This window comes from Bactrocera neohumeralis, chromosome 4 (assembly GCF_024586455.1).
Source record: "Bactrocera neohumeralis isolate Rockhampton chromosome 4, APGP_CSIRO_Bneo_wtdbg2-racon-allhic-juicebox.fasta_v2, whole genome shotgun sequence".
NCBI classification, from domain to species: domain Eukaryota; kingdom Metazoa; phylum Arthropoda; class Insecta; order Diptera; family Tephritidae; genus Bactrocera; species Bactrocera neohumeralis.
Genome location: NC_065921.1, coordinates 39320100 through 39335036, shown reverse-complemented (window position 1 = coordinate 39335036; position 14937 = coordinate 39320100). Strand labels below are relative to the sequence as shown.

Genomic DNA, 14937 nt, shown 5'->3' with positions numbered 1-14937 from the left:
AAAGTTGAAAAAGAAAGGGATCTTTTTGATGCATTGAAGTGACGCATTAATGAATGAAACCGATCAGTTAAAACTTAATGATGCTCAATGGAATCCAAATGACAACTTTTCAACAACTTTTTTATCACTATTTGAATATTGACTCATTATGAGTTGATTGTAAATATTTTAAAAATCTCAACTGAGTACTAATCATGGATCACATGAAAAAATATCCAAAATCGGAACGCTTTGCATTAACAATTGTGTTTTAATTGTTGATGACGAGGCCCATTTCATACGATCTGTAGCTGGTAATAAGCATAAGGGCATATTTGGAGACAAACTATTCATTCGAATACCCTCTCTATACTATTTTATCCACATATATATGGATTACGTGTCGTTTTGTCGGCGTAAGCTCTTACACAGCCAAACAGATTTAAAAAAAAATTGGCACACTGTGTTCCAACCAAAAATATAGATTTAGCATATTTCTAAATTATCTAAAAAATAAAAAAAAAAATCATGGAAAGTAAATTTCTAAATTTCTAAATTTCATCTCAGTATTAAATGGATGACCTTATTTCTAATGAACCAAGGGACGATTGTAATTAATCTTTTTGATATATTTGCAAAATTTCAACATTTGTATTATTGGAATATATTTTTTTCAAGATGAAACGGCGAATTATGTCCAAGTGGTCTTTAGTTTTGTTTTTAATTGTTCGTTTTGTCCAAGTGCATCCCAAGATATTTAATGCTATCACTTTTAGCATAGCATATAGCATTGCCATTTAAAACCAAAGGAGTGATGTCGCATCGCCTTAAAGGGGTATTCTGGTCTAGAAGCATGAATTTAAGGTAATTTTTACTATCCATTTTTTATTAGTTATTTTGTTAATTTTAGAAGAGTACAAAAAATTAAAAACTACAAAGTAAAAAAATTTCAAAAATTATAAGCTGACGATGTGGGGGGTCTCTAAAAATTTCCGCGTGACCATACCCATGATTTCAACCCTCCAGTTATATGAAACCAAAAAAAGATTATTAATCTCAGAATAATGTCGCAATGGGCGGAACTACGGAAAAGTGGGAAAAAATGTTTTTCACAAAATGGCGACTGCATGAAAAAACGAGTTTTAATGGATCACTGTTTCTGACTATTTCGATTTTTGTAAAAGTAATAAAAAAAAATTTGGGGATGGGGCTAGTTCCAACCATAGACAAGCCTATAAAGAAAACTCTATAAAAATTTCACGTAAATCGGTCCAGTAGAACATGAGAAATCGTGGGTATCGTTCCAAAGAGTCAGTTTTGAGAAAAACGCGTTTAAAGTTTCGCGTAAAGTCTTTTGTTCGATTAGTTCCGGCCGAACCAGTTTGGATGCCGGGTCAGAAAAATGCCTATATCTCCGAAAATAATTTGAATTTTGAAAAATCCTCTTGTACACGTATTCTTGAATAGTTAAACTTTGAAAATATATAAAAAAAAATCGATTTTTTTAAATTTCTAGACCAGAATACCCCTTTAATGCAAATGAAATATGTATAGATTTACAGCCCTGACAGACGAGCAAAAGCATTCAAGCATTAAAAAGTTCTAATTGTGCATTACAACAGTTGATTGTGAAATTTGTTTATGTATTAAAAAAAAAGTGAAACAAGAACCGATAAGAACAAATAATGAATGGCAATTTTGGTAGTTTTGGAAAACCAATATAAATTTAACGAAAAAAATCGATTATTATTAAATTTATTATTATCTACGTTAAGCTAGAAATCTGTCAAGCAATAGCAAAATCGGCCATTTTTTCGGCAGTGTTGCCTACTCAAATAAATTCAGCTAAATGCACGAAATTTTGTGCATTAACATGTATCAACTGCGCTAGTGAATGCAAATTAAGCCCGCTAATGCAAATGTGTGGTGTCGTCTGTCAGGGCTATTATATACGTTTACTTTCCTTTTTCAGCAATCTAGCCAAGGTTGCATGTTTTTCAATCCTTCTTGTACTGAATTAACTACAGGGTTTGTCCGAAAAGTAATAGGACTGAGTCGATTTAAAAAAATGTATTGAACCAATCGTTACAATTCTTTAAAAACTTTCAAAATAGGCTCCTTCTGCGTCGATGCAGCGCGAATTCCAAGCATTGAAGGGGTCACGGAAGGCATTCTCCGGAATAGCCTTGAGAGCCGCGGTGCATGCTGCTTGGATCCCTCCTTTCGTCTCAAAATACTTGCCTTTCATTAGCCTTTTCAGGCAAGGAAACAAAAAAGTCCGTGGGGGTGCCACAGCTGGGCTGAAGGGCGGCTGCGGAAGCGTTGGGATGGCGGCCTTGGTTAGGTAGTAATTTTCTTGGCACATTTCCACTCGCCGCAATTTCTGGTCGTCAGTGAGCACTTTTGGGACAATCTTCGCGCACACCTTGCGCATGTTCAAGTGCTCCGTCACAATGTCATGAACCACAGATTTTGACAAATTGAACATCTGGGCAATTAAACGAATACTTGGTCGACAGTCTAAGTTCAAAACTTTGCGAACACAAGTCACATTGTCGGTGTTTTTCGAAGTCGCAGGTCTCCCAGCACGGTCTTCATTAGCGACCTCTTCCCGGCTCTCCAAAAAGGCCTGGTGCCACCGAAACACACCATTTCTTGCTCAAGCAGCATCTGGGTAAGCCTGCTTGATCATATCGAACGTCTCTGTCGCAGATTTACCGACTTTACACAGAATTTAAACGCGTACCTCTGCTTTAACGAACGCTGCATTTTCGGCTTACAAAATGTTTGTCGTGATTCTCCAGGTGCTCGGAGACAACTGACCTGCCGCTCGTTCCAATGTCACTTGTGTTGTTTAAAGCAGAATATTTTCGATGCTTAAAATTAAATAATGTGTTGTATCCGTAGTTGTTACTGATTATAATTGGTGAGGGATCAGAGCTTAGTTGTTTGGACTCGGCCCGTATGTTGGCTCACTGTTTGACAGAGTTTTAAATTGTAAAACCTTTCACCAGTTGGACTTGTAGTACTTGGGCTCCACCAGTGGAGCTTAACGTTGAACAAAAGTCTTTGTACCGAGAGAGGTAAAGAATCTGATTAATACAGGGTATTAATGTGTAAATCATTATTGCTCGTTTTGATTTTTATTTCGGCAGTTTTTATTGATGACGTTTGGAATGGTTCAAAGGCGTTATTTCTTATACACGATCTTATTGCCATGTGTTCTGTTATTAGTATGATTAGAGGCTACTATATTATACTTTTTTATTTTTGAATTGTATTTCGGAAACAAACATATGCCAATATAATTTTGATTGAAAAATCTCTCGGTGTGACGGAATGTGTAATTGGTCTCTGATACCACAAAGAGATGACATTGATTGTCTAAAAAGGTCTTCAGATCCTGACTACTTTTTGAAGATTTTTTAAGAACAAAGATTAGACCAGTTTGCTTTTGTTATTGTTTTCATAAAATACAACGTACATTTTTCAATAACTTCATAAAGTCTGAGTAAAAAAATTGGTTGCAATTTGAAAAATTTTATTCTCGTTACAAGTAGATAGCAATATGGCATGTTTGGTAACTAATGAAATCTAATTAAAAAATTCAGCGAATTGAACGATTGGCAGATTTCTGTTACGCAATTAAATACTTAAATACTTTTCATATGCTGACCATATTAACGATTAATTTTGAGCTGCTCAAAAGCATAGATATTCTTTTTGAATCAAGCAGAAACCAACAAATAATTATAGGATCGTAATCAGACACAGATCGTTTTTACTTGCATGATCTACTGTTCATAAAAGTATATAATAAAATAAAAAATAAAGATCTATCTATAATGAGTAATTCTATAATACATGGTTTGTTCCAAAGTAAATAGGACTTTTTTTGAATCTAGCGCCCCTGATGGCATCTTCTATCAAATATGTATATTGACGTTTTTAAGTGTCAGGCGGACCAAATAAACCGGCGAAACGAGTTAAAACAGTTTTCGATGATGCTTTTGGACCGTTTTCAAAGTGGTCGTGAGGATAAAAAAAGCAATATTGAGGCAGAAGGAGACTATGAATTTGATAAAATAAATTGAAATTTTGCCAAAAAACCCATTTTGACCGAACATTTGTTCTGTGTTTTTTTATAGTCCTGTTGCTCAGAATCCAACATTCAAAGGACGATTATTTGAACGCATCACATTTTAACCTTTAACCACTCCCCAGTTAGATGCTGGATGTACATTTCTGTTTACAGAGTGGCAAAAAGAGGTTTGATGGATGGATGGGTGGTTGGCCACCAGCTAAAAAATTGATGAAATCATTTCTCGAAAAGTCCAAAAAAGAAAGAAGGAGACTATTTTTACAAAGTGATGAAAACCAATATCGTTCATGGACGTTGCTGACACCACAATCCCAGTTCAGATTTGTATGTTTGGCAAAAAATGCACGAAACTCCTTTATTCACGTCCTTTTCATTTTCGGAAATAAAAAAGAAAAATGAGATTTTCCACTGAAAAACCAATATCGGCGTCGTTCAGACGACAATGGCAGAACATTCAGCATTCAATTTAGAGAAGTGAATATCGAAGTCGACAACACACGGATCGTACCATATTTGCCACTGTTGAATTCAAAACTCATATCAGTTTTGCAGTTTGGTGAAATCGATCAAATACGTTTACAAGTACGTCATCAAAGAAAGCAACATGGCGGTTATTGGCCTTGAACGAGATGAGATCAGCAAGTATCAAATTGGTCGATACGTGAACTGTAATGAAGCACTTTGTAGGATATCTACTTTTGCAATTCGTAAACGTTCTCCGAGGTACGGTGGGTGCAACTTTTTGAGAAGCATGCCAGCAATTACAATTGCTGGAACATGATATTCTTTGGAATCAAACGATGGATGATGTGATAGCTGCTTCGCATGCCACTGAAGTTCGCACACTTTTCGCGAAGATCATTTCGACATTTCACCTTCAAATCCGCGTCAATTATGGGATACGAACAGAAATGACATTGCCGAAGACATTTTACATCGTATTCGCCAAGAATTGGAAATGGGCAAATTTCGATCGTGTGAAATTTCTAAATTTTTCGGAGAGCTTTGGTATACCGCAGCATCATTTGCGTCTCAAAGTTGGATTTGTCGTGATTATGTTTCACAATCTTCAGGCGCCGAAACTATGTAATGGAACCCGACTGATTGTGACCCAGCTATCGAATATAAGGGGCTTGATTCTACGAATTCCTTTGAGTTCCAATGATTTGCCATTTCAGTTCAAACGTATTCAGTTTCCAGGGAAAATTGCACTTGCGATGACAATCAACAAGACACAAGGATAGTCGCTAGAAGTGTGTTGCATAAATCTGGAAATGGCTTGGTTTTTCACACGGCCGGGTGTACGTGGCGTGTTCACGACTTGGAAAACCATCTTCTCTGTACGCTGCGTTACATTGAAAAAAATGTAGAAAAATCGCAAGTAAATAATTTCTAACACAATATAAATTCAACTTTCTTTTCATTTCAAAACACATAATTTCACGGAGGACAACGCCTGCGGGGCCACCTAGTAAACAATGTAATCATTAATAAGTAATACATTTTGGGAATACCAACGAATGGAGGGTCCTTGACCTTTTTTTAACACGTGTGTATCCAACTTACATTAACAAAGCTTTGTAAACGCGTTTCTTGGCAGTATTGCAAATCGGCGTAATCGAACCACCGCCACTTCCACCAAGTGCCGTTAAGCGAAAACATATAAAGTGTCATAACTGGCATGGCCACCGACATTGTCCCAAATTTAATTTTTCTGTATACAACATTATGATTTAAGACCCTGCCAGTGAGACTAGCGGAGGATGGCTCATTTTCGTTTAACTACGAATAAGAAATACACCTAATAGTAAGCGTGGCTTCACTCATCTAAATAAATTCGATATAAAAATACCAGCGATTTTTGGAACATTTACGCTATTTTTCATTAACGGTAAGTTGGTTGTGAAATTGTTTACATATGTAAATTTTTGCATTGCCTGTCTGTCTGTAAATTTTTGTATGGTAATTTTTTTAACTGACAAGATATTTTCGCGAAATTTATTTTTTTTACTTTTAAACAGAATGAAGAAATGGTTCAGATCGGATCACTACAGCAGATATCTGTTAAATCAAAAGAACCGTCGGAATCGAGTGTTTGTAAAGAAAAATTTTTAATTTGATATTTTCTTGAAATTTTGATTATTGTTCAAGGTAACGGTTCAATCTCCGAAGAAATGTTTTAGTTCGAGTCACTATAGCATTAAGTATATATAAACTGAACGATGCAAATCACGTTCTTATAAGAAACTTTTTTTACACTATATGTAAAGAGTATTTTAGCTTCTCGTTTTAAATTGTTTCGCTTCCCACTTTTGGGTCTTTTTTTAACCAATTAATATAATCCCAAAATGATAGACGTTTTCTCCAAAAAACATAACTCAGCACATACTACCAGTTTCAGAGTTTCTGTATTAAAAGTTTAAATTTTCTGAAATGATATCTTTGGTCTTCTAAAAATATATATGCACTGAGGCAGGAATTTAATTTTATATTGCATTAGTTGATACTGAAGTGGAATAATATTTATTTTACACGTTATTGCGTGATTATTTTATAACAGAAAAAAAAATTATTGTAATAATTTTTTTAAAATTTTATTCTTGTAGTATGGCAAATAATAGTTTTAATTTCACAATTTAAATTAAAGATTTATTATAGTTTTTCGTATATTTATACTCCTTTTAACCATAATAACCACCACGACGACCGCCATATCCGCCACGATATCCACCATATCCGCCACGATATCCACCATATCCGCCACGATATCCACCATAACCGCCACGATAACCACCATAACCACCACGGTAGCCACCGTAGCCACCGTAGGCCCGCGCCAAACGATCGCCTTCGTTCTCATGTCTTTGCTGCGCGTCGACATCGAACAAAGTTAACGGTTGTTCGGCTGTCTCTAAAGTGAGCACAGTATTATCGCCGATGGGATTACCGCTGGTGCCGACCAGCATCGCCACTAAGAGAACCAGCACTAAGCAAACGACGAAAGCACGCATTTTCACTGAATAATTTTGTTTTAAGAACAGTTCTAAGTATTTGTTAAGAAAATTCCTCTAGAAAAGTCGCTAACGTTTTGATTATTCTCGGAATATCATTTTGCTTTTATATAGAAAAATTGCTGTTTATTTTTGTCAACACTCAGTAAAATATCTGTGCATATACGATTACAAATCATTTTAATAAACTATATTATATAAATAATCGGCGAAATGTACTTTGCATGGAGTGAAATCTCGAACGTGATTGTTGTTCTATAGAGAAATTATCAAATGGGCCTAGCAATTTACAGACTGTCATGTCATGCAACAGCAACAGAAAAAACTCAAACGATGAAAACAACTTTTCAATTTGGGGGCGGCTGTTGTTTACTGCCAACACCCCTGCTAAGCGGTGTCTTCTTCTCATTTGTGGCGGCTCGGATTTGTGCGCTGTCATTTAGGGAGTGCATCTCATTGAGTTGACGTCTTTTAATGAATGAAATCGATCGGCTATAACTTACTCTTACTCACTCCGTGCAGTTCAAATGACAAACGTCTTACTTGAACGCCTCAGTGATTTCTGAGAATTGGTCAATGCAAGCACGACAACATATTTGTGAGCTACGCTCATGGTGACAAATTATAATGAATTAACTCACACTTGCTGTTGTAGTACTACTAATTTTAGTAGTAATTGTTAAGAGTACGTAAAATGATGACTGGAAAATTGTTTAATATTCTACATACATATGTATGTACATATATGTATATGCGCAAAAAATGTTATTGCTTTCGAAGTGTGTAGACAACTTTTACAGCACTATTTGAATATTGATTCATAATCATATAATCATCATAGATCATAATTTTGTTTCAATTGTTGATGATGATGCCCATTCACACAATCTGTGGCTGTTAATAAGCAAAAAGGCACGTTTTGGAGACAGACAATTCATGCGAATACTATTTACATCAAACATATCTTTGTACATATATAAAAATTACGTGTGACAACTGTCTGGCGTAACTCCGAAACTACTGAACTGATTTCAGTAGAATGATGATAGGTTAGCTATATCTAAACTAGAGGACCCGTCCACGCTTTACTGCGGCTGACACATAGATAATACTACTACTATCATCTATGTGATTTATATTACCTAGAGTATAAGTAGCTACTAAGAAATATAGCATTTCTTCTTCTTCTTAATTGGCGTAGACACCGCTTACGCAATTAAAGCCGAGTTAACAACAGCGCGCCAGTCGTTTCTTCTTTTCGCTACATGGCGCAAATTGGATATTCTAAGTGAAGCCAGGTCCTTCTCCACTTGGTCCTACCAACGGAGTGGGAGGTCTTCCTCTTCCTCTGCTTCGGCGGGTACTGCGTCGAATACTTTCAGAGCTGGTCTCAGCTCTCTTTAATTCGCTGAACTATGTCGATGTCGTCCATCCGATCGTTCCATCGAATGCGATATTCGCCAGCAATACGCAAAGGACCATAAATCTTTCGCAGAATTTTTTCTCTCGAAAACTCGTAACGTCGACTCTCATCTGCTGTCATCGCCCAAGCTTCTGCACCATATAGCAGGACGGGAATTATGAGCGACTTAATAGAGTTTAGCTTTTGTTCGTCGAGAGAGGTCTTTATTTTTCAATTGCCTACTCAGTCCGAAGTAGCACCTGTTGGCAAGAGCAATCCTGCGTTGGATTTTCGGGCTGACATTGTTGGTGGTGTTTACGCTGATTCCAAGATAGACGAAATTATCTACAACTTCAAAGTTATGACTGTCAACAGTGACATGAGAGCCAAGTCGCGAGAGCGACGACTGTTTGTTTGATGACAGGAGATATTTCGTTTTGCCCTCGTTCACTGTCAGACCCATTTTCTGTGCTTCCTTGTCCGGCTTGAAGAAAGCAGAACTAGCGGCGCGGGTGTTGAGGCCGATGATATCAATATCGTCGGCATACTCCCAGCAGCTGTACACTCTTTATGGAAGATTGTACCTTCTTTGTTTTGGTCTGCAGCTCGAACTATTTTCTCCAGAAGCAGGTTGAAGATGTCGCACGATAGGGAGTCGCCTTGTCTGAAACCTCGTTTGGTATCGAACGGCTCGGAGAGGGATCCTGACGGAACTTTCGTGTTACCAACGTCTTACACAGCCGTAATAGTTTTGCGGGATACCAAATTCAGACATCGAGGCATAAAGGCAGCTCCTTTTCGTGCTGTCGAAAGCAGCTTTGAAATCGACGAAGAGGTGGTGTGTGTCGATTCTTCTTTTACGGGTCTTTTCCAAGATTTGGCGCATGGTGAATATCTGGTCGGTTGTTGATTTTCCAGGTTCTGAAGCCACACTGATAAGGTCCAATCAGTTTGTTGACGGTCTCACACAATACGCTTGATAGAACCTTATATGCGATGTTGAGGAAGCTAATCCCACGGTAGTTGGCGCAGATTGTGGGTCTCTTTTTGGATTTCGTCCGACCATATTTTACAAAGAAGCAGATGCATGCACCTTATCAGTTCTTCGCCGCCGTGTTTGAATAGCTCTGCCGGCAATCCGTCGGCCCCTGCCGCTTTGTTGTTCTTCAGGCTGGCAATTGCTATTCGAACTTCTTCATGGTCGGGCAACGGAACGTCTGCTCCATCGTCATCGATTGGTTAAGCGGGTTCGCCCTCTCCTGGCGTTGTGCGTTCACTGCCATTCAGCAGGCTGGAGAAGTGTTCCCTGCATAATTTAAGTATGTCCTGGGCATTGGTCACTAGATCACCTTTGGGGGTTCGACAAGAGTATGCTCCGTCTGAAACCATTCCATTTCTTGCGTAGTTTCGAGCATTCCCTGTCGGCCAGCTTATCAAGCGTCCTTAGCCTCTTTCTTTTTCTGTCTGCAAATGCGTCTTGCCAATGGTCTATCCCATCCCGTCAGTGGTCGATCGTAATGTTGGTTGTGAGGTAGGCAGCCTGTTTTTCTCCGCTGCGACAGACTCCTCGTCGTACCAGCTGTTTTTTTGCACTTTCCGAAAAACCAATGGTTTCGGTTGCATTGTAAGGAGTTTGAAATGCCGTCCCACAGTTCCCTTATACCGAGTTGTTGACGAGTGGCAGAGAGCAGGAGTGCAAGCCGAGTAGAAAATCGTTCGGCTGTCTGTTGTGATTGCAGCTTCTCGACGTCGAACCTTCCTTGTGTTTGTTGGCGTGCGTTTTTTGCTGCACAGAGGCGGGTGCGAATCTTAGCTGAACAAGATAGCGGTCCGAGTCGGTGTTAGGCCTCAGAGCGCTCGCACATCTAAAAACACTGGAGACGTGTCTTCCGTCTATACAACATGATCGATCTGGTTGGTAGTTTTTCGATCCGGGAGACAGCCAGGTAGTTTGATGAATCTTGTTATGCTGGAATCTAGTAATACAGATAACCATATTTCGGGCCCCGGCGAAGTCGATCAGCCTCAACCCATTTGGGGATGTTTCGTCGTGGAGGCTGAATGTACCGACCGTAGTGCCAAAGATACCTTCTTTACCTACCCTGGCGTTAAAGTCGCCAAGCACGATTTTGACATCGTGGCGGGGCAGCTCTCATAAGTGCGCTCAAGCACTCAAGCGTGGGCGCAAATCAGCGATATGTTGAAGAACCTCGTTTTGATGCGGATTGTGGCTAGACGTTCATTCACCGGAGTGAATGATAGTACTCGCGATCAGAGAACTTTCCTCACTTGCGTGAACTTTTACACATGACTCCATCCCCCATATAGCATTTCGCTCTCGCTAAAATCAAAGCAGAGCAAATACTTTTCGGTGTTGGCAAAATTTTATATTGAACTATGGGAAGTATTTCTCGAATTTCTTGTTTTATCAAGAAATTCTAATATTTCAGTATCATTGTTGGAACCACAGCTAATAAAAGCAGTGAACATATCTTCGCATTTGAAGTTTTTATAGACGTGTTGAGTTCTATATTTTGCGGTGACCAAACTTCAAAGATAGCAATGTCACGTTTGTTGTTTAAAGCAGAATATTTTCGATGCTTAAAATTAAATAATGTGTTTTAGCTGATTATAATTGGCGAGTGATACAATAGCTGAGTTGGAATACCTTAATATACAGCAAAATCTAAAACGTCAGGAGTTTTGAAGGGATCACTCGGCCAGCGAATTTGTTTATTTTTTCAATTGAGTTTATGGGACTAATTTTTGCACGTTTTCCACGTTTACTTGACATATTTTGAAACTTTTCTTCCAATGCATTTATTTTGCAATTGGTTCTAAATGAGGGCGGAGCCACGCCTATTTTCTAAATTTTTATACTTTCCCTCTTGGTTGTAAAATTTAATGCTTGTGACGCATTTATTCAGTGAGTTGTAGTACTTTAAGTAGATTTTATATAACATTTATGGGAGGAGTGGGCGTGGCCTTTAAAAACGTACTGTTATGTCCTGTACTAAATTGCAGTTTTGTGTCTTACAGCCCTATTCCGAGGGAACCTATCAACTAATTTGAGATTACCATTATTCTGGTAATGCCTTTTCTTAAATCATGTTTGAGGAATATCGTGACACTGGAGTTTACAAAAGAAGTCGAAGTCAAACATAAATTAATTAGAAACAAAATAGAGCTGCCGACATTTTCCCACATTACATTTTTCTGTATGCAACATGATGATGAAAGACACTGCCACTAAGAGTAGCGGTAGAAAAGATCATTATGCGTGAACTAGCCTCTCTTTTCTTAAAATATTCATTTGAAATTTTGCTCACATCTTCCCAAGGGGCTGATCACTTGTCAGAACCGCCAATATTGGACGACAAGCGTTTGTATGGGTATTTTTTTATTTGACGAGATATCTTCACAAAATTTGGCACAGACAAGACAAGATGAAGATATTGTTCGGATGTGAAACATTTTCATTTGATATTTTCATTAAATATGGCTTATTGTTCAAGGTAACGGTACAATCTCCGAAACAATTTTTTAGATCGAGTCACTATTGAATATAGCTGCCATTTAAACTGAAGGATTCAAATAAAGTTCTTAGCAGGAACATTTTTTATACTTGTACTATATATGAAGGGTATTTTAGCTTCTCGCTTTAAATTTTTGGGCTTCCCACATTTTGCTTTATTTTAATCAATTAATATATTTTCAAAATTATAGATATTTTCTCTAAAATACATAACTCAGCACATACCACCAGTTTCAGGGTTTCTGTACTAAAAGTTTAAGTTTTCTGAAATGATATCTTTGGTCTTCTAAATATATATGCACTGAGGAAGCAGCTTAATTTAATATTTGATTAGCTGATACTGAAGTAGAATTAAATCTGTGTTACACAATATCGCGTAATTAGTTTATAACAGAAAACACAACAAATTATTGGCAAAAGTCGGTTAATTTTATTCTTGTAGTATGGCAAATAATAGTTTTAATTTCACAATTTAAATTAAAGATATATTATAGTTTTTCATATATTTCTCGTCATTTTAACCATAATAACCACCACGACGACCGCCATATCCACCAAATCCACCGCGGTATCCACCATAACCGCCACGATATCCACCAAAACCGCCACGGTATCCACCATAACCACCACGGTAGCCACCGTAGCCCCGCGCCAAGCGATCGCCTTCGTTCTCATGTCCTTGCTGCGCGTCGACATCAAACAAAGTTAACGGTTGTTCGGCTGTCTCTAAAGTGAGCACAGCATTATCGCCGACGGGATTACCGCTGGTGCCGACCAGCATCGCCACGAACAGAACCAGCACTAAGCAAACACTGAAGGCGCGCATTTTCACTGAATTATTTTAAACAGAAACGGTTCTGGTATTTGCTGGCGAAATTACTCCTAGAGGAGTCGAAAACGTTTGATTATGCTTCGAATAGCACTTTGCATTTATATACTAAAATTGGAGTTGATTTTTGACAACACTCCGTAAAGTAGCTGAGCATATACGATTACAAATCACTTTAATAATGATATAAATAATCAGAGAAATGTACTTTACTTGAAATTTCGAACGTGTTCTTCTAAAAAAATAGAGAAAATGTACAAGTATAGAAATTGAAATTGAACAGGCAAAAGTAATGAGACGCGCCTAGCAATTTACAGACTGTCAAGTCATGCAACAGCAACAACTCAAACGACGAAAACAACTTTTCGATTTGGGGGCGGCTGTTGTTTACTGCCAATACAATTAAGCGGTGTCATCTTCTCACTTGCGGCGACTCGGATATTCGCGCTTTCATTTAGTGATACCTGACCAGGTAAACAAACACACCTCGGACATCGCATTGAAGTGACGTCGGTTAATGAATGAAATCGATCAGTTATAACGTAATGATGCTCTGTGCAGTTCAAATGGCAAGCATATTACTTGAACGCCTCAATAATTTCTGAGAATTGGTCAATACAAGCATGGCAACATATTTGTGGGGATTTCCTTTACGCTACGCTCAGGGTGACAAACTTTAATAAATTAGTCTAATGGCTTATTGTTGTACTACCACCAATATTTGCAGTAATTGTTAATAGTACCTAGAATGAAAACTAGTAAATTATTCGATTTTCCATATATGTATAAAACATGGAATTATTTTCGAAGTGCTTATAAGCTGCAAGAACTTTCATAGTGGTACTATTTGAGTATTGACTCATTAAATCATGGATCACATGAATAAAAATTCTCCAAAATCGGTACGCTCTGATTTAAGCATTGAGTTTCAATTTTATATGACGAGACCCATTTCACACGATCCGGGGTTGTTAATAAGTAATAAGGAATGTTTGGGAAACAGATAATTTATTCGAATACTACCTGTACACTATCTATGCACATATAAAAGAATTACGCGTGAAGTTTTGTTCGGCGTAAGTTCCTAAACTACTAAAAATTTTTCAGTAAAAATTAGGACACTGTGTCCTGTTTGATCCAACTTAAAAAAGGCTGGTTTGTGTTTGAATTATGTGAAAAAAATCATTAAAAAGTATACTTTTACACATAGGCAAATGTTCAAAACTAAAAAACAACTAGTCAAAATACTAGATAAAGAAGTTAATTTCCAGTTTGAACTAATATTTTTTACTTTTGCAACGCGCTTGAATCAAAGACGAGGAAATACCTTCTGGTATTGTTAAACCTTTATATTAAACCATGGGCAATAGCCCTGATTTCTTCCATTTTAGGCAAGAAGATTAAATTTGTATAATTATTTTTATTCAGGTACTTTTCCTAAACTATTCACATGATCAGAAAGTCTTTTCAAATGAGACTTTGACAGTGCGACAGTGTTAGGGTTTGAGCAGTCCGAAAGCTAGACTCTATAAACCAGTATGTGATTATATATACATATCTCCATGTTCAATTAAAAAAAAAAACAGAAAACGATCCGAAAGATATATATGATTGTAAGATATTGTAATATTCTTTTGATAGAAGCATCTTAGTTTAGTTTCAAAGTTCGCCATGACAATCTTTATCAAAACTTTAGAAACGTCGAGGACGACTTGGTCAATAGTGGAGTGATTTTTTCGAAAGCCAAACTGATGCACCGGTATTAGCTTCCCTTCTTCAATCTTCTTCAATTATGATGTTAGGATGCTCAGAAGCAAACTTTTCCATAAACTTTGAAGGTATTAGCAGAAGAGATACGTATTGAAGATTAATAGTAGCTTTCAATATAACAGTTATTTTTACTTATTAGGTTTTGAAGAAACTGTTTTAGCATTTGCCTTGTGATAAGATCGATGCTATCACTTTTATGAATAGTATTCTCAATTAGAAAAGGAGGGCTTTGCTTCCCTTAATGAAAGAAGCATAATAATTTATCATCTTTGCTTCTTTTCACATTTAGCCAAAACTGATATTTTTAAT

General features: G+C 37.4%; 2 protein-coding genes and 1 long non-coding RNA gene across 3 annotated transcripts in view; all 3 read right to left on the bottom strand.

Annotated features, from left to right (window-relative positions):
• The window catches only part of LOC126756461 (uncharacterized), a 25925-nt gene that overhangs the window by 3878 nt on the left and 7110 nt on the right, over window positions 1-14937 (bottom strand). The gene's annotated exons all lie outside the window — the stretch shown is intronic.
• Window positions 6651-7194, bottom strand: LOC126756446 (TATA-binding protein-associated factor 2N-like). Its single transcript, XM_050469515.1, has one exon. The coding sequence runs from the start codon at window positions 7090-7092 to the stop codon at window positions 6763-6765; it is 330 nt and encodes a 109-aa protein (XP_050325472.1). The 5' UTR covers window positions 7093-7194; the 3' UTR covers window positions 6651-6762.
• Window positions 12437-12867, bottom strand: LOC126756451 (TATA-binding protein-associated factor 2N-like). Its single transcript, XM_050469520.1, has one exon. The coding sequence runs from the start codon at window positions 12853-12855 to the stop codon at window positions 12547-12549; it is 309 nt and encodes a 102-aa protein (XP_050325477.1). The 5' UTR covers window positions 12856-12867; the 3' UTR covers window positions 12437-12546.